This window comes from Osmia bicornis, chromosome 15 (genome assembly GCF_907164935.1).
Source record: "Osmia bicornis bicornis chromosome 15, iOsmBic2.1, whole genome shotgun sequence".
NCBI classification, from domain to species: Eukaryota; Metazoa; Arthropoda; class Insecta; order Hymenoptera; family Megachilidae; genus Osmia; species Osmia bicornis.
The window spans coordinates 3125405-3149898 of NC_060230.1; the positions used below are offsets into that span (position 1 = coordinate 3125405).

Sequence of the window (24494 nt, forward strand, 5' to 3'; positions counted from 1 at the left end):
CACTATTGAGAAGATTTATTCATTGTACTAGAAAGTGTATATTGTAATTGACAAAGTACGTAGCATGCAGATTTTTCTATTATAGAAAATCAATGACTGATCACAGTACTGCACAGAAACGTGTATATTGAAAAATAGTATTAAATATTATTCCATAGATGCGAGTGAAAAATGTATATTTTATATATTGCATACACGATACAAAAACATAAAATATAAAAAAATATGCCAGATATGCAATACACCTATCCTCCCCCTTTTAGTCGCCTCTTACGACAGGCAGGGGTTGCCGTGGCCGTATTCTGATCCCCGAGCCACAGGGATAAGAAAATGACTGTAGAAATATTTATGCAGCCAAAATGTTCATTTTTACTAGTTTTTTTTTTTTAAATCCGTTATTTTAAGAAACATGTAAAAGCGAAATCGTGTAAATCAGAGGATAGGTGTATACTTAAATAATTAGTATTATGCAATCATTAATCTTATATATGTCATAAAATAGTGATTTATAAAATAATACTTTTGGAATGTTAATCTTGTTAAGTTTATAAAACACATATATTTGTATATATATTATATATACCTGTATATATTTATAGAGAGCTTATATGTAAAAAATCATGTTATAACACATGTGTTTTCTTCTTCATTAAAATTCAGTACCTAAAAAAATAATTTCTACATTTATTTTTTACCCTAAGATATTACCCAACTATTTACACCACGTTGATTCTTACTTTAAAATAATATCAGTTATTATTTGTACAAGACATGCAGAAATTAATCCGTACTGAGATCATGTTATACATTTTTCAATAATTTTTGTGCTTCTTGTTTAGCAATGAGATCATCATCATTTTTAGCAGGATATTCAACAGCCATTTTCAAGTACTTCATAGCCTGCTCCTTGTTATTTAATTTTAAATATGTTTTTGCCAGCATTAATAAATTGTGACTATAAAAATAAGGATCAACTTTTTCTGCACTTTCAAAGTATATTAAAGCTTCTTGGAAAGAAGATGTTGGTGGCTCTCCAAATATTATTGCTGCAATTTTTCTTTGATACCATGATAAATCAGCTACTTGATAACACCAAGTACCTAACATGTACATAATTGTTGCATCATTTGCATTGAGCTCTATTGCTTTCTACAATAAATACAGATTCATATTTTAAAAGTTCTCATTTGTCTGATAAATTACTGAATAAAATATTTGAAAACTCATATAAAATAGATGTACCAGCATATGATGCTTAATGTTATATGATTCCTTCATTAGTGCTTTCACACCTTCATAACTGCATTTAGCATTCAGAATAATTGCTGCCCATTTCTGTACAGCCCAATGATTTTCATTAATTTCAAGAGCATCAAGTATCAAGCCAAATGCTTCATAAACAAGTCGTTTTGCTTCAACATCACTGGCAGTTTTGGACATTTTATACATAGCTCTACATAAACGCCATATAATTTCAACATCCCCGCTATCCTACAAGCATCCATTTTATCTATCTGACTTTTTATACATACTTGCATTCAGACTTAATTTAAAGGCATATTTACTTTATAATTTGTCAAAAGATCATATATTTCCTTATATTTTTCTTGATCAAACATTGCATCAGCCTTTCCTATTAAAACTTCTTTGGTGGTTATTACAGCTTCATTTTCACTTTTATTCTTAGTAAAGCTCCAAATACTCATGCCAGTAAATGATAATGTAAACAATTGTGTAGCCACTGTACACTGATTATTCTTCTAATAATACAAACAAATTACATATTGTACATAATCTTTTGCACAATACATTGAAATTTGTTGAAATTAAATAGCATATTTATACATTTTGAGACATAGCCAACAAATATTAGAGATAGACAATTTCTCTAATTAAAATAAGGTTTAAGAATGTTATGTACTGTTGAAAAATTAATACAAAGATTAAAGTATTTAAATTTAAATATAATTACAAACCTTCTGTGATAAAAGAAAGTTTTTATTAACAAACATTCTTTGCAATATTTTTGCATCCCTTACAAAACACAATACTTTTCTCAACGACATATTAACTAACAGTATTTATACAAAAATTAGATAATATATGTACAATATGTTCAAATTTAAATGACAAACTTTAGATAAATGGAAATATATAAGTATATTCCACATATATAGGTGTGTTATATACATATACATTTACACACATGCTTTAAGGATATGACACAGAAATGAATATTTGAATTCAAATTGTATTTCATCGCTGAAACTTTATTAAATTTACTGGCATGAATTCGGTGTTGAAAATATATTCATAAAAATTGGTATTTTATAATTTCAAGTTACAAGTTATTTTTATAACTTGTGAATAAAGCATAATGCCTGCTGATTCAATGCATGTGTACTATGGTGCACTGAAATTATTTGCTGGATAAAAACACAGTGCATTCTAACAATACATTATTAATATTATTGCTCAATACTTTTAACTTCTTGTTTTTTTTGTATTTGTTAAAATGAAATGGACAATTCCTAAACCTTTTTATTATTATTCATTCGGCGCCACTATTATTGGTGGAGGTTATTTACTGAAGTATAGTATTTAGTTTTTTAATACTAAAGTATTACTTGAAACAATAAATTCATAATTTAACATTTAATTAAGCTACTTGTTATGCATTTTATTCTTCACAGAGACTACTTTTCTGGGGTTCAATACGAGGGAAAAGAAAGATTGGATGGTAAAATAGCTGTAATAACTGGATCAAATACTGGTATTGGTAAAGAAGTAGCTCGTGATTTAGCTAAACGTGGAGCCAAAGTTTTAATGGCTTGCAGAGATATGAAGAAATGTGAAACTGTATTAACATTATTATTTGTATTATACATAAACTACAAATTTTGCATTGATACTGTTGATGTATCATAATATTTAATTACCTTAACTCTTTGTTTGCTAAACTTGAGCATTTTAATGTTTTATTTAAATATTTCTTTTATATTTTTCAGGCACGCAGTGAAATAGTATTGGAAACAAAGAATAAATATGTTTACTGTAGGCCATGTGACTTAGCTTCTCAAGAAAGCATAAGAGAATTTGTAAATCAATTTAAAAAAGGTACTAAGTATTAAGTATGGATTTACTTGGCAGTTGTTTTTAAACAAAAAGATAACATAATTTGTTTCTTTTGTTTCAACTACAGAATTCAACAGTCTACACATTCTTATAAACAATGCAGGGATAATGAGATGTCCTAAAAGCTATACCAAAGAAGGAATTGAAATGCAGCTTGGTGTAAATCATATGGGACACTTTTTACTAACAAATTTGTTGTTAGATGTCTTAAAAAATTCTGCACCATCAAGAATCATAAATGTTTCAAGTTCTGCACATAAACGTGGTAAAATTAAATTAAAAGATTTAAATAGTACAGAAAACTATGATCCTGGAATGGCATATGCACAAAGTAAATTAGCTAACATCTTATTCACAAGAGAGTTAGCAAATCGCTTAAAAGGTATAATATTCATATCAAATGAAATTTCTATTACAAAATAAGTTTCTTAAATATCACTGTTGGTTTATTGCTTATCTTTAATGGATTCTAGACACTGGTGTTACAGTTAATGCTGTTCACCCTGGTATAGTAAACACAGAGATAATGCGACATATGGATATCTATCAGAACAGAATTTGTAGGTACCTTATACATGCAATATTATGGATATTTGTTAAAACACCTGTTAAAGGAGCACAGCCTGTTCTATTTGCAGCCATAGATCCATCGTTAAAAGATGTAACTGGGGCTTATTTGAAGTAAGTTTCAATACAACTAACTATAAGTAACATAACTAATTTATTACTATTTTTCTTTTAGCAATTGCAAAATGGGAGATATTTCTGATGAAGCAAAGAATGATGAAATTGCAAAATGGCTGTGGGAAGTTAGTACTAGGTGGACTAAATTATATTCTGTATAACTTAATGCAAATATATGAAAATTTTTGTAAATAAGTAACCTTTATGTTATTAATCCTTCAAATAATATTTTATAAACAATAGATTGACAAAAGTTAATAGAAACCGACTACAGAATAAATTGTTAATATCTTTTGACTTATACTTTCTTATTGATACAATTAGAATACATTAATGAAGTTTATTAAAATGTTTCAACATTATTTATGAAATGAGAACTTACCGATTATCCCGCCTTCCAGATAGTGAATCCCGGTCTTGAAAATTCACACTTTAAATGTTTCTTAAAATATTTACGTATATAATAACAACAATTTTGTAAGGAATAGTAGAATAAAGAATATTTAAAAAATTAGACACTTAAAAACAATCACACAGCGGACTCGCGACGCACAATACAAAATGAAAAATTTGAACCAATCAGATCCAATCTTTTTCACGGTAAAGCTGTGTATGCACTATGAGATGGACCAATTATATTACGAGAATTCGCGTTACGAAATTTGAATCATACTTCCAAACTAATAATAAGACCTTGCGCACAGTTTTATTTAGTAACTATTAATACATTACATTACGAATTAAACTGAAATACTTTTATCTTAATCTCTTTAAATTTCTCTAATATTTAATTATCAATTTTTTTGTTTTTTGTTTAATTATAGTTATAACTATGTCATATACGCATGCGCTTTGTCCAACGCTTATAGGTTAAAATCTTGAAATTAGAGACGTCGAATACATAATCATTTTCTGTCGTTCTCTGTTTCATATAATATTATTTACATACAAAAGTGTCTGTATGTCTATTAATACAATATAGTATGTATTTTGTGTACTGTATACTAAATAACAGTTTGACAGTAGTAGAATGTAACCAATCGAGTTGTTAATTTAAATTATCTTGTATGTATATGCAGGCAAGATTTATTAACGTACAATATGATACTTCAAACATGGGAATCCTTAGATAAAATTGTGAGAAAAGATGTAATAAAGTCAGGCCATGTTTCTAAAAAGCCGACAGAATGTTCCAAATGCGAAATTAGTATTGGAACTGTAAATGTTGTCAATGCCTCAGTAGAAGACTTGAAGAAAGAGTTTAAATCTGAAATTTTAGATGGCTCAAGTAGGAAAACATTAATTATTGGTGAAGCTAATTGTGAAATAGATCGTCAAATTGAACGAGCAATTCAAATGATGAATGTCCTTGAAATGAGTTTAATTACTCTACATCCATCATTGGAAGGTGTAGATAAACCTATAACTATTACATTTGAAACAATACTGAATAAGATAGAACCATACAAGCCAATTTGGGAATGGACACCAGAAGAGAAATATTCAATAGCATTAAAATACAAAAAGATGGGGGTTCATTTATTTAAAGAATGTAGATATGTAGATGCATTTCATAGATTTAGTAAAGCTTGTAAAATTCTTATAACATTAGAGCCAATACATGATTTAGAATTAGATGCAAAATTAGAAAGTGATATTAATAATTTGCGACTTGTATTATACAACAACATGGCTGGATGTCAATTAAATCGTAAGAATTATGAACATACCATATCATTGTGCACAAAAGTTTTAGATAAGGAAAATAATAATGTTAAAGCATTGTATAGAAGAGGGGTAGCTCATGGAAATTTAAATGATGTAGAAAGGGCTGTTAATGATTTAAAAATTGCTACTGCTTTAGAACCACATAACTCTGCATTAAAGGAACAATTTTTAATTTGTAATAAGAAATTACAAGAAGCAAATCAAAAATTTGAGGATATGGTTAGAAAAATGTTCAAAACCTAATTCTTGATTTGCAATGATACATTTCTATGAAGAAATGAAAAACAAAAACGTTGCATTTTGTAAATAAAAAAATATGCATTTACTTTTATTCACAAGAATTTACACTATAATTAGCTTAAATTACTTAAAAAGTACAATAAAGAAAATTGTTGCAAAATGCAACAATATTATGTGGTTACATTTGTCCGCATTTGTATTATTACAATATTGTTATAAAAGTGTATTTGAATCATCACAATCAAACACAAACAAATGATAAAAATATAACGTTTCTACTAAACAATTACATTACATCATTTACTATATGTTTTGAATCCTTACTCACACTATATTATATTGCAAGTTGTATTCAAGTTTTTAAATAAAATTTGAAAGTTATCTTTATGCTTGTATTTTCTTCCTGTTTTATAGTTTAATGAACTTACTACATTAGTTACAGGCTGCAATAAAGATACTTTTACATTAAACAAAAATTTATTAAGAGCTGTGCTACATTTCAAAATAAAAATTATTCCTTCAGCTGCATCTATATAATTTAATTTTAATTTGATAGATATACGAAACTGCATAATAATTAAAATAGTATGTATAAGATGTGAACTGATTTTGTCATTTCCTATACTTAAATAAGGTATAAAATTAAAATGTATTTTTTATATTATAGTAAAGATAACCAATAATAGGCAGAAAAAACTGATAAACAATATGTTACTTAAACCACCACCTTAAAACTACATTATCCCACATTACTTTGCAACTTTCGTTTTTAATAAACATTCAAGTACAAACATAATAAATTAATTTTAGAAACAATGGTGTCTAATATATACTCAAAAATGAATACTATCCGAAATGATGAGTTATTTTTTCAATAATTATGCTCACATGTTATGTTCACAAAATTAATTCCTATTTGGCAAGAAGGTTAAATATTAACATACTTTTCAATGAGCATAGTATTTCTTGAAACAACAATCATATTATACATGCAAATTTGAGTACTATTAATACCAGATTAACAACAAAATTCATCTTATGAACCGTTGTTATGCCTTTAACTAGCTACGTTGATAAATATAAAATGTTAAACTTACGTTTATTCATTTCTTAGTTTCATAAAAAAGACACAATAATGTCAAAGGAAGAAGGTAAAATTATGATTTTATTGGTGATCCTTTACACTTTTGTCAGCATATAATTCACAGCTCATAAGATGTTAACAAATTGTAGTTACTTATTTGTTTGACGACGATCCTAATAAACGTATAAACTAAGTACATGGCATATGTGTGTATTTAATTGACTGTAATTACATATATCATAAATTTTAATCAGAATTTATTAAACGTGAAGAACACGGAGTCATATTTACATTTTCGTTTATTAAAAAAAGATTAATCAATATAATAGTAACTGATGTAGAATAAATCTGGCACAGATGTAATTTAACAATGTTAATTCGTACACAGAACGATGCATAAACATACAAACTATATATGGTTCAAATTTCGTCTCAAAAATATTATAATACGGCTTTTGTGACCTTGAAATGCGCTTATGTATATTTTTCTACTTAAAAAGTCAAATATGAATTTAATAATATTAAAAAATGTAAAAGTATTTGTTGCTAGAACGTTGCTTTGTTTCCCTTTTCCCTTTTTTATTTCGATATACATGCACGGCATGTTCCAGTACTCACGGTAGAAAACTAAGAAGAGGCTGATTCCTTTTCAGAAAATAAATCAGAAACATAAAATAAAATTTTTTTATATGATACTTTATGTCAAACAAAAAATTTTGTTTTGTGATACTAACTTATTTTCTAGTTATACCATGATTACTGGGAAATTTTGTATTTTTCAATATAAAAGAAATAATTAAAATGGATCATAAACATTAACAACCCTAAGACAATAGTTTTTGTTCGAATTACAGTATTATTTACCAGTAATTATGGAATTTTATGTCACTAACAATGCATGTAGTAATCATAGACAATACTAGTAACCACGATTTTCAACAATCTATTAGGGAATTGTAATCAAAAATATACTGTATATACATTCACAGTCGTTATTAATTTGTATACCCAACACACTCTCTGTTTTTTTCTTTTTTTTTTTTACTTTTTGTGACTTAACAAACATTATTAACAAAAGTTATTTATGGCCTCGTATTAAACGTTCAAAACAATGAAATTTTGTTATGCCACTTACTGGTTGCAATACATTAATGTATGTTTTTAATGCACTGGAGATTCGATTTTAAAGGGAATGAACATTACGTCATCTTAGGCTTGCCATTGGCAGTGACAGTGGCATTCATTGTCGAATTTCTAGCCATTTCAGCAGCAGCCATCGCTACGGACATTGACTGACCCGCAAATTGTTGGTAGAATGGTTTCATGAACTGTATGAAAAAAAAGCAAAAGTTTCATAAAATATAAAACAGCACGAAGATTGAGGATGGCAATTGTTCTCTTCAATTATAAATATCATTCTACTATCTTTCTGAAAACATATAACCGAACGTCTTTTCTTGAACATTAAAACTGCATAAAAAATTGAAGTTATTTCTACGTTAACTATTATGTAAACTCATACCTCTTGTATATTTACTCCAGTTAATATTCAGCTTATAACAAAAAAAACAAAACAAAAAAACAAAAGGTCGAATTTACATAATTCGAAATTATAATTTTAACCATAGAGAAAATAATGTACGAAAAAAAAAGTAGAAAGACACATGTGAATACTGTTAATGAAACTGGGTTACAATTAAAATCATTTATAGTAATTGACCAAATTATATAAGTTAGAAAACATATTAAAACTAATCTTTGGCAAGGAATATAAGGTTTCTAAAAAACAGTGAAATGTCTGTTTAAAAGTAGCAAGAGGATGAGCAGGGGTAGGAGGTGAAGAAGAAGAAGAAATGTAATTAGATGCTGAATATTGTGAACACACTGATGAAACAGCCATAACCAATAGAAGCACAACAATTGTATCCGCTGCTACAGTTACCTGTAGAACAAAGAATTGTAGGTGTCTATTAGGGAATGACAAAATGACCGAGCACCGATCATATTTGCGATCGAAAGATAACATGGTCATAATGCCATGATACATTAGCACGTGCAATGTAGAACAAAGAATTGTAGGTGTCTATTAGGAAATGCCTGAGCATCGATCATATTTGCGATTGAAAGATAACATGGACATTATGCCATGATATGTTAGTACGTGCAATGGTACCACGAGTATTCAAAAACTCCGACCATTTTTAAGGCGCAAAATAATGGATCGAAAATCTATTTAAAGATTCACAATATATTCTGTTTCATTTGAATTATGTACAAAACACACAAAAGGTTAAAATTATGAAACAATTGGAAATATATAAATTATCAATGACAAAAGAAGCCAACAATTTTTTTTACCATTTTGCAATTTTAAGTCTACGCTTAGGAAAAAGAATTCACCAATATAACTAATGTGCTAAAATATTGTTGGATTAAATAAAATATAACGTGTGCGAAACTACAAAAGTGAGGAAAATGATTACAAACGATTTACATTTACAACGATACAATGTGTGCGCTCGTGCGTGGGTGCGAATGCTTAATTAAACATCAATTCGTTAACTTTGTAATATCACGTACCAAAAACTGAATCACTGAACTGTAATGTCCATACTTTAAGAACCGAGTCTTAAATTGTCAAATGGTAAAGAACCTGTTAATTTCTCTGCCACAAGAAATTTGTATATTCTAATTTGTCTCGTGATAATAATCGATACCCTGTATTTAGAATATATGCGTGATATAGCAATGCGACATGAATGTTAAAAAATGTGCGTTTTACGTTGAGAAAAGACAAAATGGAAAACAGGAAATTTATTAATATTTTTAGTTAGTATCGCATGGACATTTATTACTGAATTAATGAATGTTAAATGTAAAATAAATATTATTATCATTATGACTGCAGAGACTATGCAGGTACCATAGACTAATATTGCTGGAAGGATTCAGATACCAATATTTGTATACAAATGACAAAAATACATTACTTACATTGTTCCAGATAAAATTAGCTGCATCATCTATCAAACCACCCATTAGTCCATAATTACCGCTATATCTGAATCGATAAAAAGAATCCTTGATTAAACACAGGAAAAAACGAAATCAAGAAGAAAATCAAATAAATAATAAATACTGTATATACCTAATGTATGCCCATATGATAAGTGCTACTATAGAAATCCAAACGACACAGCCGCAAATATTTGCCATTGTGTATAAGCCCGTAAAACCAAATACTACAGAGAAAAAGTATGAAACAATAGCAATAATAATATACACCGCTGCAGATCGTGCCGATTTAAAGACATTTTTATTTTCATTCTGAGACTTAAATTGATCGAAAGCCGAATCCATATCCTGTAATTAATTGAAACCAAAATATTTATATTCTCTTCCGGGAAATAATATGACACCCGAAGGAATACATTCGCAACCCTGTCTTACCTGCCTCAATCTGCGCATATACTTTCTGCTAAACTCATCACCACCCATTTTTCTTTTATTCTGAAACATACTAATAGCTCGATCAACGCATCGCACATGTTCCGTTTCAAGATATGCCGTTGCTACATATGGTTTCTTTCCTCCGCAAACATCTTCCATTGATCGCATATAAAGCTCCTTGGCTTCTGTAACTGCGGCTAAATTATTTGCCTCTGCTGTCGCCTAAAGAAATTTAAAAGAAATTGATTTTTCTTGCTCAAAGAGAAAAGTAAAGGAAGGAGCTTCCCACTATCGGTCTTCATCCCTTCTTTAGAGAAGGTTCCACAATAACACTTACCACCAACATGCTTTTTGGTTCAGGAAGCTCGTTTCCCCGATAGATTTTCATGTAACTTTTGAAATACTCCAACAGATCCTTTGCTTTTACAACCTGACCATCGATTTTTTTCGTGACCAAGTTTTCCGGTGCCAACAACATCGGTATCAGCACTCTCAGCTGTTCTTTAAATTCAGATTGAATTTCTGCTAATCTACCGTCGAAGTGAGGATTGGTGGCAATGTTCAAGCCCGGATGTGGCATCAGGAAGCACGATATATCCGAGAAACAAGATCTGATATGCTTTCTGAGACTACGTAGTTCCGGGTGTTGGCTATCAGAAATTTCCAATCGCCTCTGCAATATCTGATTACCACCGTTCGAACCGTATTTCGCCTCGTACGGGTAACTCCAGTCTCTTACTAAGAATTGCAACTTTTGGAACGGTTTACGACCGGATGTTTCTAACGCGAGCCTACCGTACTCGGTGAACAGCTGCAAATGTTGAAGATCATCCTCTTGGATGTTCTGCGACAGATTATAAATCTGCACGGACGACAACATCGTACTTAAGGCAAACACGGTCGCGCAATCTTTCACCGTTGACTGGCTATCGAAAGCACCTTGGGTGTCCATCAGGATCACAGCTACCTTTTCACCAGTGGGTAAAGTACCGCGAAATACCTCCGACCACATTAATATCCCGGTCGTGTCTCGTTCGGATCCACCTTTCCATGAGAATCCTTTCAGAGGCTCGTCGTCGTTACCCAACCAGGAGTCCGTTTGGTTATTGTTATTATACTGTTGTCAAATATTATTAATAGCTTTAATTTTACAAATTTCTGATAAATATCGAATAAATGTATGTGAAGATTTGTGAAAAATATACAATTTTCTAGTACCAAATTCTTATTAAGATAATAATCTTGAAGAAATTTATTCGTTCCTTACGTAATTGTTTTATTCGGTACTTTCTTGTATCGTTTGAATTTCACGAATGACGTACCTGATTATTCATGTATCGAAGGAAAAAGTCGAGCAGGAAGCTTTTGCCTTTTCTGAAGGCTCCTGCTACCGATACAACAACTACACTTCTGTCCTTAATATCATCTTGAAGGAGGATTTCTGCTAGGGCATCTTCGTTCAATTCGAACGTATGATCCGGATGAGCAAGTACAATTGGTACAGGTCTTCCGACTTCTGATGTGTCTTCCGATGTATCTTCCGATGTGTCCTCGGTTTTCATTGACAGGCGTTCTATTCTGTCTTGCCAACCCAAGTGGTCTATTCAAGTACATAATTAAGAAAATGTATATTCATTTAATTCTAGAATTCTAGAAGAAGAAACATCGAAAGCCTTAGGTCTGTTATATGCAGTTTTGGAACAATTAACACTTGATTTTTGAAACTGGGTTCAAAGATTCTTCTCAATTACTGTACATTGTTTATTGAAAAATTTGATCAAACAACTCCACAGAAATATTAATAGAAAATATTGTAAAAAATTATCAATACAGTGGGAAGCGAAAAGTGTGCTTGATATCACTTGACAAGGTAAAGCTTTATCAAATAAATCGTCAATTTCGTTACAGTAAATAAATCATTGACGTCGATATGTATCGAGTACAAGTACCAGCGTGAAGAGGTTAATTATATTTGCACAATCTTTACGTCATCCATTAACTGATAGCTTTTCCTAAAGCAGCGACGACACGAAAGAACGTTGTAATACGTTATTTCATTTACGGATGATGGACACATAATTTATGAGCCAGCCGAAAATTTGTTTTATATCGAGTAAGACTGACACTTGAGCGATATTGTAATTATTATGTAATTATTATAATTACCGGGCGTCCTTGATAAAATGTGATAGAGGTCTACTGTTTCATAATTATTAATCATACAAAATATCTGGCCTTTTCATCGAAAAATTAAGGGCAACGGAGAAAGATGTCGATCAGATTCGTCATCACTTTTTGAATATTGCAAGTTATAAGAAATTATCAAAAATTTGTTATACGGTGTGATCGTTAAACAATTGTTTGTAGGTTTCGAGGAACCCTTGTAAGTACTTACTTTCGTTTTTAAGCACAGTTTTCATGGTATACGATTACCTGTGCATCGTGGGAATATCGTTAAACGGTGAAGCAGGTGGAAATCTCTCACGATTTCCAACTGTTTTTACCACTTATAAATAATTACAATGAATAAACATAAGCGCGTGCCTCGTGTTCACGCAAAACGACCACGTGAATTCCAGCTTGGCAATCTGTAACCACGTTCACCGGCAATACGTTCAATTTTTTTATAACAGTAAAAAGTGAAATAACACGACAATTAATTACATAATTCCACAGGATTAGAATTTTAGTTTTAGATATTATTCCATCGATTAGGTTATTTAGAAAGTTTATGAATTTTACAATTAAAAAATGATGATAATACGAAAATCAAAACATTTATACCGATCTTAAGATCTTAGATTAACTGTGAGTGAAACCAATGGAAAAAGAAAAAAAGAAAAAGAAAAAGAGAACGTGTCGAGAGAAAATCACAGCAATTCATTTAATGACTAGAGAGCGTCCATGAATTTTTCTTTTTAAAATGAACAGGTAACTGTTACGGTTAGGCCCAGAGAATACTATAAAAATGCTTTAGAAATTTAAAAAATAAAAAGAGGTAGTATTGTGGATTAAACTTGTTTTAATAAAAAAGTTAATTACTTGTTTTAGTACGCGTATCTCTATATTATTATTTTTAACTCTATTTAATATTAAGTATACGATATTCAAACTATATTTTGTAAGTATATCTTCTTAATGTGATCATTAATAATTAGTAAGCATAAGAAAGTAAAAATTTCAATAATGACACTCGGTGCTGAGTACCTACCATTTCATCAATAAAATAGAATTATCCTGCGTTACTAAATTTTATAAACAGAAATGATTAAACAAAGGAAGTATGTTATTCTTGATCGATTTACAAGTTGATGAATTGAATACATAAGCGAAAGACGGACGCAAAAATGAATAAAGGAAGTATGAAGAAGCAATTCTATGGACGTAAATTAACAAAAAATGATAGATGGCTGTCGCTATTAGGATTCGTGAACTTTGCCACTGTATTATAATATTTTGCCTCGTTGCATGTTAACAGTGACATCATTTTTGCGTGCGGATAAGCGTTTCCGTGATGGAGTAAGCAAAAAAGAAAAAAAAAGCATATTCATTATTTACTCGAAAATAATGAATAACACAGAAGAATTTCAATAAATGCTGCCGAAACAGCATAAGCTTCAAAACGACAAACGAACGTTACAAGAAGAGTTGTAAAACAACACTTACCCGCTGATTCGTTTGTGTACAGCCGTGGAACACGGTTCACGTTCTCATCGAGGGTCGTCATCGGTACTTTTTCGGCTGAAAAATTTTTTAATTTGCATTTACTTCACCGTTAACGTCTTTAAGCGCGTGAGACACCACAAACAAAATCAATCGCTTTTCATTTTCGACACGTGCGGTAAATGTCAGAAATATTTCCAATTCTATTATTATTGATATTACCTATTGATATTACAGAAATGCAAAAAATTAAAAAATCACAATCAAGGTGAAGAATTAATATTTTGTCCACTAGAATAATTAGTTAGTTATTCAATATCTTAATGTAAGCTTTAATCTTCTGTTTTACGATATTGATACAACAATGCCATTAGAAATTTTTATTCTTCAAGCTTTCAATCTGTTTTGTATTATTAATAGAGTATCAATGCCATTAAAAATTATTATCCCGTAAGCTCTCGATCTCTTATTTCCAATTATTAATATAATAGCGTTTCTATTGAAAACATCAATAATTTGCTCGAATTTCATTTTGTAATATTAATACTGCTATTCAAACATTTAATCCTTTGTTCCCGTTTCTTATTACCCCATTGATAATTAAATTTATAACCCAGATGGTAGGAGGTTTCTGCTAATGAATCAATTTCTCTTTCGTGACGTAAACTTTACTCGATTCTCATACCCGAGCGTCACAATTGTATCTTGAAGTGTACACGCTACGACAGCCGGGTTTCATTTTCGCGAATCCGTTGGGTTCTCGTGTTTCTGGAAACAAGCCAATCTCACAGGCGAACCTTCACATTCGATAGAATCTAAATCCTGTTCCCTCTTACAGCCGAGAGCTTATTTCGTCGCGTAATTGCATTTTGAAGTTCTCGTTGCTGGTTCAAAGTTCAGTACCGGTTCGATCCATATTTAATCGAATATCCCGTTTCGTGGTTGTAGTCTCAGACCTACAATTATCGCGAATTTATTGCGTTCTCGAGATTCTAATTATATATATCTACATATATACACTAATTTCGTTCACAGCTAAAACCATCATCGAAGCTGAATCCTACCAATCGTTTCCTATCGCTTTTAATAATAACCTAATTTCTATCTCAAATAGATAGCTCGCGCGTCAGTACATTTCAGTTTTAATTAAATTAGCTAATTATAGGTAAAATTACTCCCGACATTTTCTTTAAAAATTCCTTCTACTCTCGCTAACGCGATATCGCGTGCCCGATCACTTGATCCGGTGACGAAGGCATCAAAGCGCATATATTCAATAAGCTCCAATTCGATCACACATATGTTCTGTCCAGCCCTAAATACTTATTGCGAAAGAACACGCAAGGGACCAAATATTTTTCTTTCGTCGACATTGACATAGAAAGAGGTTGGCTGAGATTTCTCACAATCGCGAATGGGTCAAGCTCGTTACATTTTCAGCGCACCACGGTTCACGTTTCGATCGATGGTTCCATTGTCTCGAGCCTGTTGCATCCTTGTCCTTGGTGGCCTGGTAGGTTCTCTACGTTCCCTGGTAACTTCCTTAGGCTCCCTACTGTCTTTAAGTTCCCTGAGTTCCCTGCTAACATCTTTCAATTCCCTAGTGTATTTGAGTTCTCTCGGTTCCTTAGTCTCTCTGAGTTCTCTAGTTTGCCTGATAGATTCTCTAGGTTCTCCAATTTCTCGGAATTCCTTGGATCTATTCGACGGTTCCACGTGCCGTTTTCTCGGCGGTATCCTTCTTTTGTCGCTCATCTTGTACGCTCACATTCGTCGAAGGATCAAAAGAGGACACAAATCGCGAACGAGACGGGGCTACGAGACGAGCATACGTGCTCCTCGTACACACGATCGAGCGTACTAAAGTCGCACGAGAGACGACTAGAAATATTCTAGCGGTGGTGGGTAGCCGATGGCCGTAGTTTGCTAGTTGGCAGCATCCCACAATCGGCGGACACCGGCGAAACCTGCGTGACGTTTGTGGTGTGTCACCTTGTATCGCGACAGGTAGCGTTATTGCCCGATATTACCAGCCGTTTCCCAGCGATAGCGAATAATTAACGAATTCGAAGCCTGATTTGCAACGATGCAACGTTGCATCGGCAATGCAACAGCCAAAGAACGGCCAGGAAACGCGACTCGACTGGTTCACAAAATTTAATTATAGATGTATTTCAACTGATCTCATTTCTGGATTTAACGAGCGAGATTTGGCGAGCATCGTTCTTCGAAATCTTGCCATTTTTTGTCCATGGTAATGTACATGACCGATTTTAATCTCAGCAGACCGTTGAGAGAACGATAATATAAATTTCATTTTATACTCTTATTTATAAAACGGAGAAAATTGAGGTATGATTCTTGATTGTGCAAATTATAATTAGAATTAAACTTAAAATTCAACTGCACTAAAAATGCCAGCCAAATTTGTCACATTTGAACTGTAGGTTGCGTCACTAGTGTGACACAATATTATAAGGCAACGGGTTAATGACTCGGTAACTGAATCGAAATAAAAAACAACTCTGACAGTATGGATCACTCGTTTTAATTTTTAATTACTAGCCGTTATACCTAGAACGACAATGTTTATATATTAAAGTTTGCATGAGTTTCAAGAATTCTTGCTGTTAATTAAATATATCGAAGTAGTGTGAAACTGCTTGAAAATTCGTAAGATAATAAGTACTGAATGCCGATTACTACTTGTTTGTTCAGCTCTGCTTACTTCGATATGACTCACGAATAGAATACTTTTAAAGATTCGTTCCCATTTCTTCTAACCTTCTTCTAGGAGATCTCTGATTTAACGTGACTAACTCGAGTGTAAACAAAATTAAAAATAATAAAATCAAGAATATTTCTCAACTGGAATGTTCCAATTAACATAACCTTTCACTGCATACTGTGATATTTGGCACGACTCTACGACGAACGGATATTATTATTGTCTGTCCTATATTAGAATTCCGAATCGGAAAACGTTTATTTCTAACGTAACGTTCGTTATTTTCGTCTTGATTAGTGCACGTAAAGAATGTTGTTGAAAGAAACAAACACCGTACGGTCGTTTGTTTCCGCAACGATCGATTGTTCGAGCAAATATTTCGCTATGGTCACAAGTTGTGAAGCAAGAAATAAGTACATAAGTGTTCTTTCGAATAAGAATGAAGAATCGAGGCGGATTTATATTGTCGATTTGTTAGAAGAGTGACATAACTAAAGGGATCTTCGAACGATCAATATACCTATATTGTCAATACTGTCAATATTTATTGACAAATTGTATTTGTCTCATATGTCCAATACGTGTATGGACAATACATTCGTTGGAAAATTTTAATTCATTTGTAATTCATTCTCCATCCCGTTTCATTACTGCTCAGTGTCTGAATGAATAGCAAAAATCAGGGTTAATTACTTACAAAGGCAAAAAGAAATTGGAAAGTGATAGATAATGCAGATAACATAGTCAAAGTCTTCGTTCAGCAAGAGTTGTATAACCGTATGACAAATTGGAGCAATCGAAAAATCTCACTTCTAATTATGATAAAAAGGTCAGAAGAAAGGGTAAAGCGATGATGATAACACCGGTCACGAAAATGATTAAACGTTTGAAAAGTATCGAAAATTGATTTGATAATCTTTTGGCTGCGGGGGTACTGCTCTATTTACAAAAAAATTATTCCTATCTGTTATCGGTCATTTTGTAAGCATCGCGAATCACACGAATACGCTTCAATGCAATCGATGATGTCATGGCAAATAAAAATTTAAGCACAGAGATTATTAAACAGGAAACGAATTTTTTTAAAAAGAAAGTGAAAACACTGCAGAATTAAAAAAAAAAAAAAAGAAGCTGTAAGTACGGTTAAAATAGATACAGTCATCCATGAATTTTCGATAAATTACTAATTATAATACAAGACTCGAAGAAAAGTAACGATTTGAAGTAATATTGTCAAATATTTCTGTCCAATGTATATTTGAAAAGTAAACGATGTACTGTTTGACTCTTGAACGCTCCTGACCTTTGTATCACACTATTTTGCATCGTTGATTTGTACACGTAATGGTGTACGACAACGTGACGTCAATATTAAATTTCACGGTACAGGTAGAGGAAAATAATTCAATCGACCAATACAAAGTCCATTTCAAAAATTTTGGACTTGACAAGAAAAAGAATGTTGACCTTTGACATGGAATCCCATAACGGGGTGATGAGAAAACCAAAACAACTTTTTGTTGGGATTTTTAAATAAGATTTAGAATTCTTTGGTGAGAATACCATAAATAATAATGTCAAAGTTCTTTCTACGTACTGTTACTTCTAAAAATTTGTGTGTCAGCATATAATAAAGTAAGAACCAAGTAAACCAGGTAGAAGGAAACGCAAAACCAAAAAAAAAAAAAAAAACTAACTTGTTCTCCTTTCTAAAACACGTGTCTGATTTTCTTGTGATAGCTCATTATTCGCGATATCCTCGTTTCGGTTGTTTCGTCTTTGCTCGTGTTCCCGATTTACGAGCAGTCGTCAGAACCGATGAAGAAATACAATCAAAGCACCGTCAGCGTTACTGTAGCTGCTTGGTAAGGATTTAAGATCGGTACGGTTACTAGAAAGCTGTAAAAATTAACGATCGAACCCTTCCGATGCTATGGGGTTACTACCACCGGTTACGACGACGTGCTTCCATAAGATATTTATTTAACACATTCGAGACCAACCATGCGCCGTGTGCGTTCGATACTATAAGGTGATTGTAAACGCGTGGTAATAATTCAAGAAGGTGGATTTGCATATCGAGACGGGCAAAGCATGTAATTTCAACAATACGAATGATATAAAGTTTTTCCTTCTCTTCTCTCATATGTTCTTTTCAGTACTTTTAATCTCATTATTAAAACGATCACAGTTGAAATACTAGAAGAATGTATACGATAATGTTTAGTTAATGTCTTTGCAATATCTAAATCTGCTTATGTAATAATTATTATTATCCTAATTATATTTGATGCTATTTAAATTACTAGAGCATCAGGAGTTTGGTACTTTCGAATTTCGCTTTTGCTTGTAGAAAAAAAAAATAAGATCAACAAATTCATTTCGCATGGATAATTACTACCTTTCACTTTGCTTTCTTAAAAATTGAGTTCCTTTAAATCCATTACTCCTCAGAATATGAAAGATTACTCGTCGAAAGAAATATAAGGCAACTGCGAAAACTCAAAAGAAACATCACTAGCATAGTAATCAAGACAATTACTAGTATTCAATGTCGTAAACATTACAATGCAAATTTATCTGTAGGAAATAATTTACTCTTGTTCAAGGAGAGCCATCATCTTATCCTCGGTTATTAATTTCTTACTTAGTCACATTGTTAATTGTGTTTCTTAATATGGAACACCTCAATATCATAAAAACCATATTTGAAGTAACGAATGTATCGTTTCCTTAAAAACTATTAACCTAAGCCAATACAGGACAGAAAAAACACTGTCTTCGATGCAACTATCTCAATACAATTATTTAATAAGAGTTATTGCCGAAGGGTTAATTTCTCTATCGCGGCAGAATGCTCGTGGTGAAATCAGAGTGAACAATAAAACATCAGAACAGATTGTTTTTTTCCATCCATGATCGAACTTTGATCGAGTCGATCGTTGAATAAAGACTGGTAGGAATGAATTCACGGAAACATCACACCTAGTTTTATCATGACCTCAGCTCAATCTCATCTCGTTACTCTCGTACCGGGTGTATAAGAAAAATACAGTCGTCCGAAGAACATTGCTACGATCGCGATTTGGTGACGGCATCTTACACGTTACATCGTATCGAACAACGGATCTGCTTTTATTTTACAACGAAAATACTGAATACCGAACGCTGTCGTGGTCGCATAAAATTTTTTTATGGACCGGTCACAATTCTACCAATATGTACACGCGATTCAACATTCATCTCTTTCATCGTTCAGTAAAAAAAAGGTAGATAGCGTTTTCAAGCTAATAGCGAACGATGTATCGTGGATTATCTTCGAATTTATCCGACTTGATAATACGAGTTTAATTAACGAGCCACGGAAATAGGTGAGCGACCGATGAAGCGAATTGGACGGGTCTATGGTGATGTGGAGCAGCAGAGCATATGCTTCCACGTGTATTGGTACACTCGAGAGGAGAAACTCTTGGTATGTATTAGGTCTTATTGGATTGCGACAGACGGATTTACCAAGTCCTCGTTGGCAATTGACATAGTTCCCATTCATTAACCGGTGCCGTCTTTCCCTAATTATCGTTCGATGAAACCTAAGTTCTATTGGATTCTATTAACCCTTTCGTTACTAAGGATGACTTATGGTCACTCGTCAATATTTCATATTAGTTAATTATGATTCAGCACAAGATAGTTCGATATCTTCAGTGCAACCTGCACTTTATCGGTACATCCTTGCAGTTATGAAAGAATTTTTTGTTCGCCTCTATGAACGCGTATACGTGATAATTTATAACTATTTTTATGCATCATTACAAGGCATCTGTATGACGTTAATTTTTTTATTTGTCATTTGCAAAAGCATCAAGCAATTAGACGATACGTACAAAAAGACGGTAATTCATTTACCACTTTGCACGATCCAGTTTAGAAAATACACAATTAGTTACTGTCCCCAGGTTCGAAAGAGAAAAGCATAAAGTATCGAGTAGAAAGGACTAATTTTCATCGGACACGTGACACGTAAAGCTATTCGATAGTATTCAATAAAACAAACACTTGTGTCGGCTCGGATAGATATGCCAATACACACGGCTCACATTTTCAATCTTGAATATCACGTGGAACTCTGCACAGCGCAATTGCTTTGAAACAACGATTTGCTTTTCAACTCAGACTTGTTTCATTGCCGGTGATTTCGTTTCAACTGAAACATAATGTATCGTCGTTCTTGAAAATTTTTCGCTTGTTCCGTTCGCAGAGATACGATTGTTCTCGAAATTTATAGCGGATATTATAGATGTTTGAACGTATTATCACATGTTTCTGTATGCTATATGGATAAAACGTGGATATCGTTTTAGAGACGAATCAAACAGATGGGGAATAATAAAATTTGTTCGATGTGCTAACCCTCTGCAATCCTAATTTTTTGTGTCGAAAAAAAAAAAAGATGATAAAGTACCTTTACGCATATTTGTAATTCTAAATCACAATGAAACTGTAGACAGAATATTTATTCTATTATTCTATAATTTATTTGTCACAATGCAGCATGTATACAGGCCACGAAATTATGCAAGCGCAAAATGTTTGAATTACGAGGGTTCTGTTGTTTGCAGAGAAAATTTAATTAGACATGCTTTACAAATAGTTAACAAAATTATACAAATATGTGAGATGTACTGTGTTAATGAAATGCAATACTGCCATTATTTACAGATAAGAGCAGAGTAAATATTTGTGCGAACTTTATGCATTAAATACATGCAAATAAGATTAAGATTGTGGAATTTAATACTACTTTATCACGTGCTTTCCATTATACATAGAACCCTGTTTCTGCGATGTTTTTTTGTGATTGTATAAACAGGAATATATATAAGTAGTCGCACTCGGCAACAAAGAAGAGAGAGAGAACTATGATAAAGGATAGACACTTATCAAACTGCTATGGAATAAAGATATAGGAAATATTAAGAAATCGAGTCCAAAATCTAAAGAATACTGATGTCACTCGAGAACATCAAAGATCAGTGAAAAAATTACTGCTAATATATTAATATTTTAATTCTGATGAATAAGGAGATAAATTCTTTACTATCTCTTTTACAAAATTTATTCATTTCTTTAAGCGTGTAATGTGTATTGATTAACCGAAGAATTTTTATCCTGTGTAATTTCTATCGTGCTAAAAATATGTTTGTGCGGATTTTCGCATGATTGATAAAATCGAAGTATTAAATTTGAAAACTCTGCATATTTTATCTTGTTCTTTTTTTATAAATAATCTCACGTAGGATCTCGAATTTGGAACAGTAACACTCCAACATACTGATAAAAAACACAATGAGTATGACTCGCAATTCAAATACATATAACAAAAAATAAAGGATTTATAACATAAAAAGTACTATTAGAAGATATACAAATATAGGAAGCATTATAGACTTGTTATGTAATTTCAACTTGATAGGATAGAACAAGTTTATCGTTTAATTTATAAGTTCTGTGTTATTCTTGCACGCCAGTATTTCAACTTAAGAGACCAAGCAATACATAAAAACACAAACATTCATTAGAATGCAGTAACAAGCCGAATAGTAGGTAATTGTGTTGAGTAATAAAATGCAAGGACGAGTATATCGCTAACAAGCACGATTTAAAGTTCCCTCTTTTTTAAGGAAGAAAGTTTAAAATTTTGGCGCGAGGCGGCAGCACTTACACGCCATGCTTCGAAGCTACGTCATCCTTCTTTGACAGAATATCACGTTGCTACACATAATTACAAATGCGTAATAACCTATTACACTATTTATAGTTAATTATGTCACTGCTGGAAGAAATTGAAACGTCATACATTAATGACAGAAACTATTTACGACTTGATCATAACCTCTACAATCGCGAACGTTAATCTGCATGTTCATTGAAGTTTGCACACTTTTTATCACGTATGCAGCTTCAAAACAATAATTACGAAACAGTGTATCAATCGATAATGCGTACACTGTATGATTCACAAGGTTAGAAACACAGAAGCTTCAAACACGATACAAAATGTTCCTGGCAACGTTCCCTCGCTAAGTACCAGTGTTACAGTAACTTATGGCGATCCACCACGTGGTCAGGATTAAATTAAACTAACAAAAACCGTTAACTTTCAAATAGTCGGGCTGGAAATGTACCTAAACTGTTGGTAAAATGTCAAAAAAAAGCACAAAGGACAACGATGTGGGGTTACAGCTGGCACACGAAGTGTTCACCACGTTTCAGCGATTCTTAATCATATGTGATAATATCACCGCTGTTCCTTGTACTTTTTCTTTCTCACTGTCGTGGAACGTTGGAAAATAATAACAGTACTTACCCACATACGAACTGCTGTAATCGCCACTCTGTTTACGCTGTTCAGTGTCCGCCATATTGAGATACGAATGACGCCACTTCCGTAACTGCGTCCAACTGTTTCACTACGTAGGTTAAAACGAACTTCGTCGCTGACTTTTACTACTCCTGCAAATCACGCGATATGTTTGTCAGCGAGACGTTTATTGAATGTAAATGCAAAGAATAATACGAACGAGAGTGAATCGACCGTGTCGTGGGAAGGAACGGTAATCTTTTCTCACGGTTACTTTTACTTTCATCACGCGAAACAATAACAACAGATTTCAAACATCAAACCGATAATTAACGAGATTAAACACGTATCAGAAGATAAATTTTCTCTCACGTATATCTCTTTTTACATCGTTATAAAATGTTCGATCAAAATTGCTTTTATATTTACCGGTGAAACTTCACATTCCAATATCAACTTTCACTAAATCGCACTCTAATTATCTCGACTTTTAAATATACTTATAAAAATATTCATCAAAAATACTCATCAAAAACACTAGAAATAATAAAATATGAAAAGTAATTAACACCGTTTTAGTAGCAAAAATAATCGGTAAATAATAGATAATATTATGAATAAACGTCTCATCTAATTTATCTGACAATATGATCAATAATGATCCCGATTTGGACGCGTACAATCAACTGAGTACATAACCGACAAATTAGAAGTGGATGTTTATGTCATAACCAAATAACAGTCAAGGAACTACCTTCTCCACGAAACACGTGAGAATCGAACGGTCGACTACGAGTTTACTAGTTTCGGGGCGCGCAGTCGTCCTTTGGCCATTTGATTCGCGGTTTCGGCGGAGCGCGGCACTACTTTCGCCGGCGGATGTGATTTGATCCCGGCGGTTGCGCGGTCGCCAGATTCCCTATGGTGGAATGTGGATGCTGTGCGCGGTGCTTTGTTTCCTACGCGAATTCAACAACGTATTTACTGTTGATCGAACATACTAACCTGGCCGGGATATCGTCCTTGTAAAATATAAACAACCTTTCTTCACGACAATACTGTTCGACGAGATTGACGTGCACATGGACAATGTAACGCGCGTAGTAGAGTAGCAGCGGTGGTGGAGCACGGACTAGTAAACAAATGACAGAACGACGGACGAGAGGAAGGGAGGGAAGCGAAACATTAGCCTATCTGTTCTAGCGCGAAACAGTGGCGCAACAATATTGGTGCCTTCGGATTGTTTGATTTCTTTTCGCGATTAAAAGGACAGTCCACGCGTATTTCGGCTGGTCGACGCGCGTGGAACGTGTTCGTGCATTATTGTCGTGACGTCAAAGTGTCACGAGCCTGTATTTGCCAAGTGCCGTGCATCAGCTGCGTGCCAGCTGCATATCCAACCTGTCAACTTTACTTTTGAC

The 24494-nt window shown here is 32.7% G+C and overlaps 4 protein-coding genes and 1 long non-coding RNA gene across 13 annotated transcripts in view; 2 read left to right on the forward strand and 3 right to left on the reverse strand.

The window, feature by feature from the left end:
- The window catches only part of LOC114882878, a 72011-nt gene extending 67429 nt beyond the window's left edge, over positions 1–4582 (reverse strand). The window contains exon 1 of the long non-coding RNA XR_003790494.2: positions 4202–4582. This is a non-coding gene — a long non-coding RNA (uncharacterized LOC114882878). The remainder of the gene's footprint in view (positions 1–4201) is intronic.
- On the reverse strand, positions 160–2151 carry LOC114882876 (regulator of microtubule dynamics protein 1-like). 2 transcript variants are annotated; one of them, XR_003790493.2, is made up of 5 exons: positions 1977–2151; positions 1566–1760; positions 1243–1491; positions 738–1149; positions 160–663 (listed from the first exon to the last, which is right to left on the reverse strand). XR_003790493.2 is itself a non-coding variant. In XM_029200021.2 (4 exons), the coding sequence occupies exons 1-4, from the start codon at positions 2064–2066 to the stop codon at positions 802–804; spliced, it is 882 nt and encodes a 293-aa protein (XP_029055854.1). In that variant the 5' UTR covers positions 2067–2151; the 3' UTR covers positions 160–801. The 2 variants fall into 2 exon arrangements, 1 of the variants encoding a protein (XP_029055854.1); XM_029200021.2 differs by having other exon boundaries at positions 160–1149.
- Positions 2388–4014, forward strand: LOC114882875 (retinol dehydrogenase 13-like). The gene is made up of 6 exons (XM_029200020.2): positions 2388–2592; positions 2694–2859; positions 3009–3117; positions 3203–3517; positions 3609–3816; positions 3878–4014. The coding sequence occupies exons 1-6, from the start codon at positions 2516–2518 to the stop codon at positions 3978–3980; spliced, it is 978 nt and encodes a 325-aa protein (XP_029055853.1). The 5' UTR covers positions 2388–2515; the 3' UTR covers positions 3981–4014.
- A 123-nt stretch (positions 4583–4705) lies between the features above and the next one.
- On the forward strand, positions 4706–8041 carry LOC114882877 (peptidyl-prolyl cis-trans isomerase FKBP62-like). The gene is made up of 2 exons (XM_029200022.2): positions 4706–4800; positions 4899–8041. Exon 2 carries the CDS (start codon positions 4921–4923, stop codon positions 5788–5790), a length of 870 nt encoding a protein of 289 aa, XP_029055855.1. The 5' UTR covers positions 4706–4800; positions 4899–4920; the 3' UTR covers positions 5791–8041.
- On the reverse strand, positions 6926–24197 carry LOC114882872 (atlastin). Of its 8 annotated transcripts, none has more exons than XM_029200008.2 (9): positions 24079–24197; positions 23080–23225; positions 13988–14062; positions 11644–11921; positions 10659–11438; positions 10322–10543; positions 10020–10234; positions 9866–9932; positions 6926–8199 (listed from the first exon to the last, which is right to left on the reverse strand). In XM_029200008.2, the coding sequence occupies exons 2-9, from the start codon at positions 23132–23134 to the stop codon at positions 8071–8073; spliced, it is 1821 nt and encodes a 606-aa protein (XP_029055841.1). In that variant the 5' UTR covers positions 23135–23225; positions 24079–24197; the 3' UTR covers positions 6926–8070. The 8 variants fall into 8 exon arrangements, with proteins under 8 accessions (XP_029055841.1, XP_029055842.1, XP_029055843.1 ...); XM_029200009.2 differs by lacking the exon at positions 24079–24197 and adding an exon at positions 23828–23921; XM_029200010.2 differs by lacking the exon at positions 24079–24197 and adding an exon at positions 23503–23610.
- Positions 24198–24494: the final 297 nt, after the last annotated feature.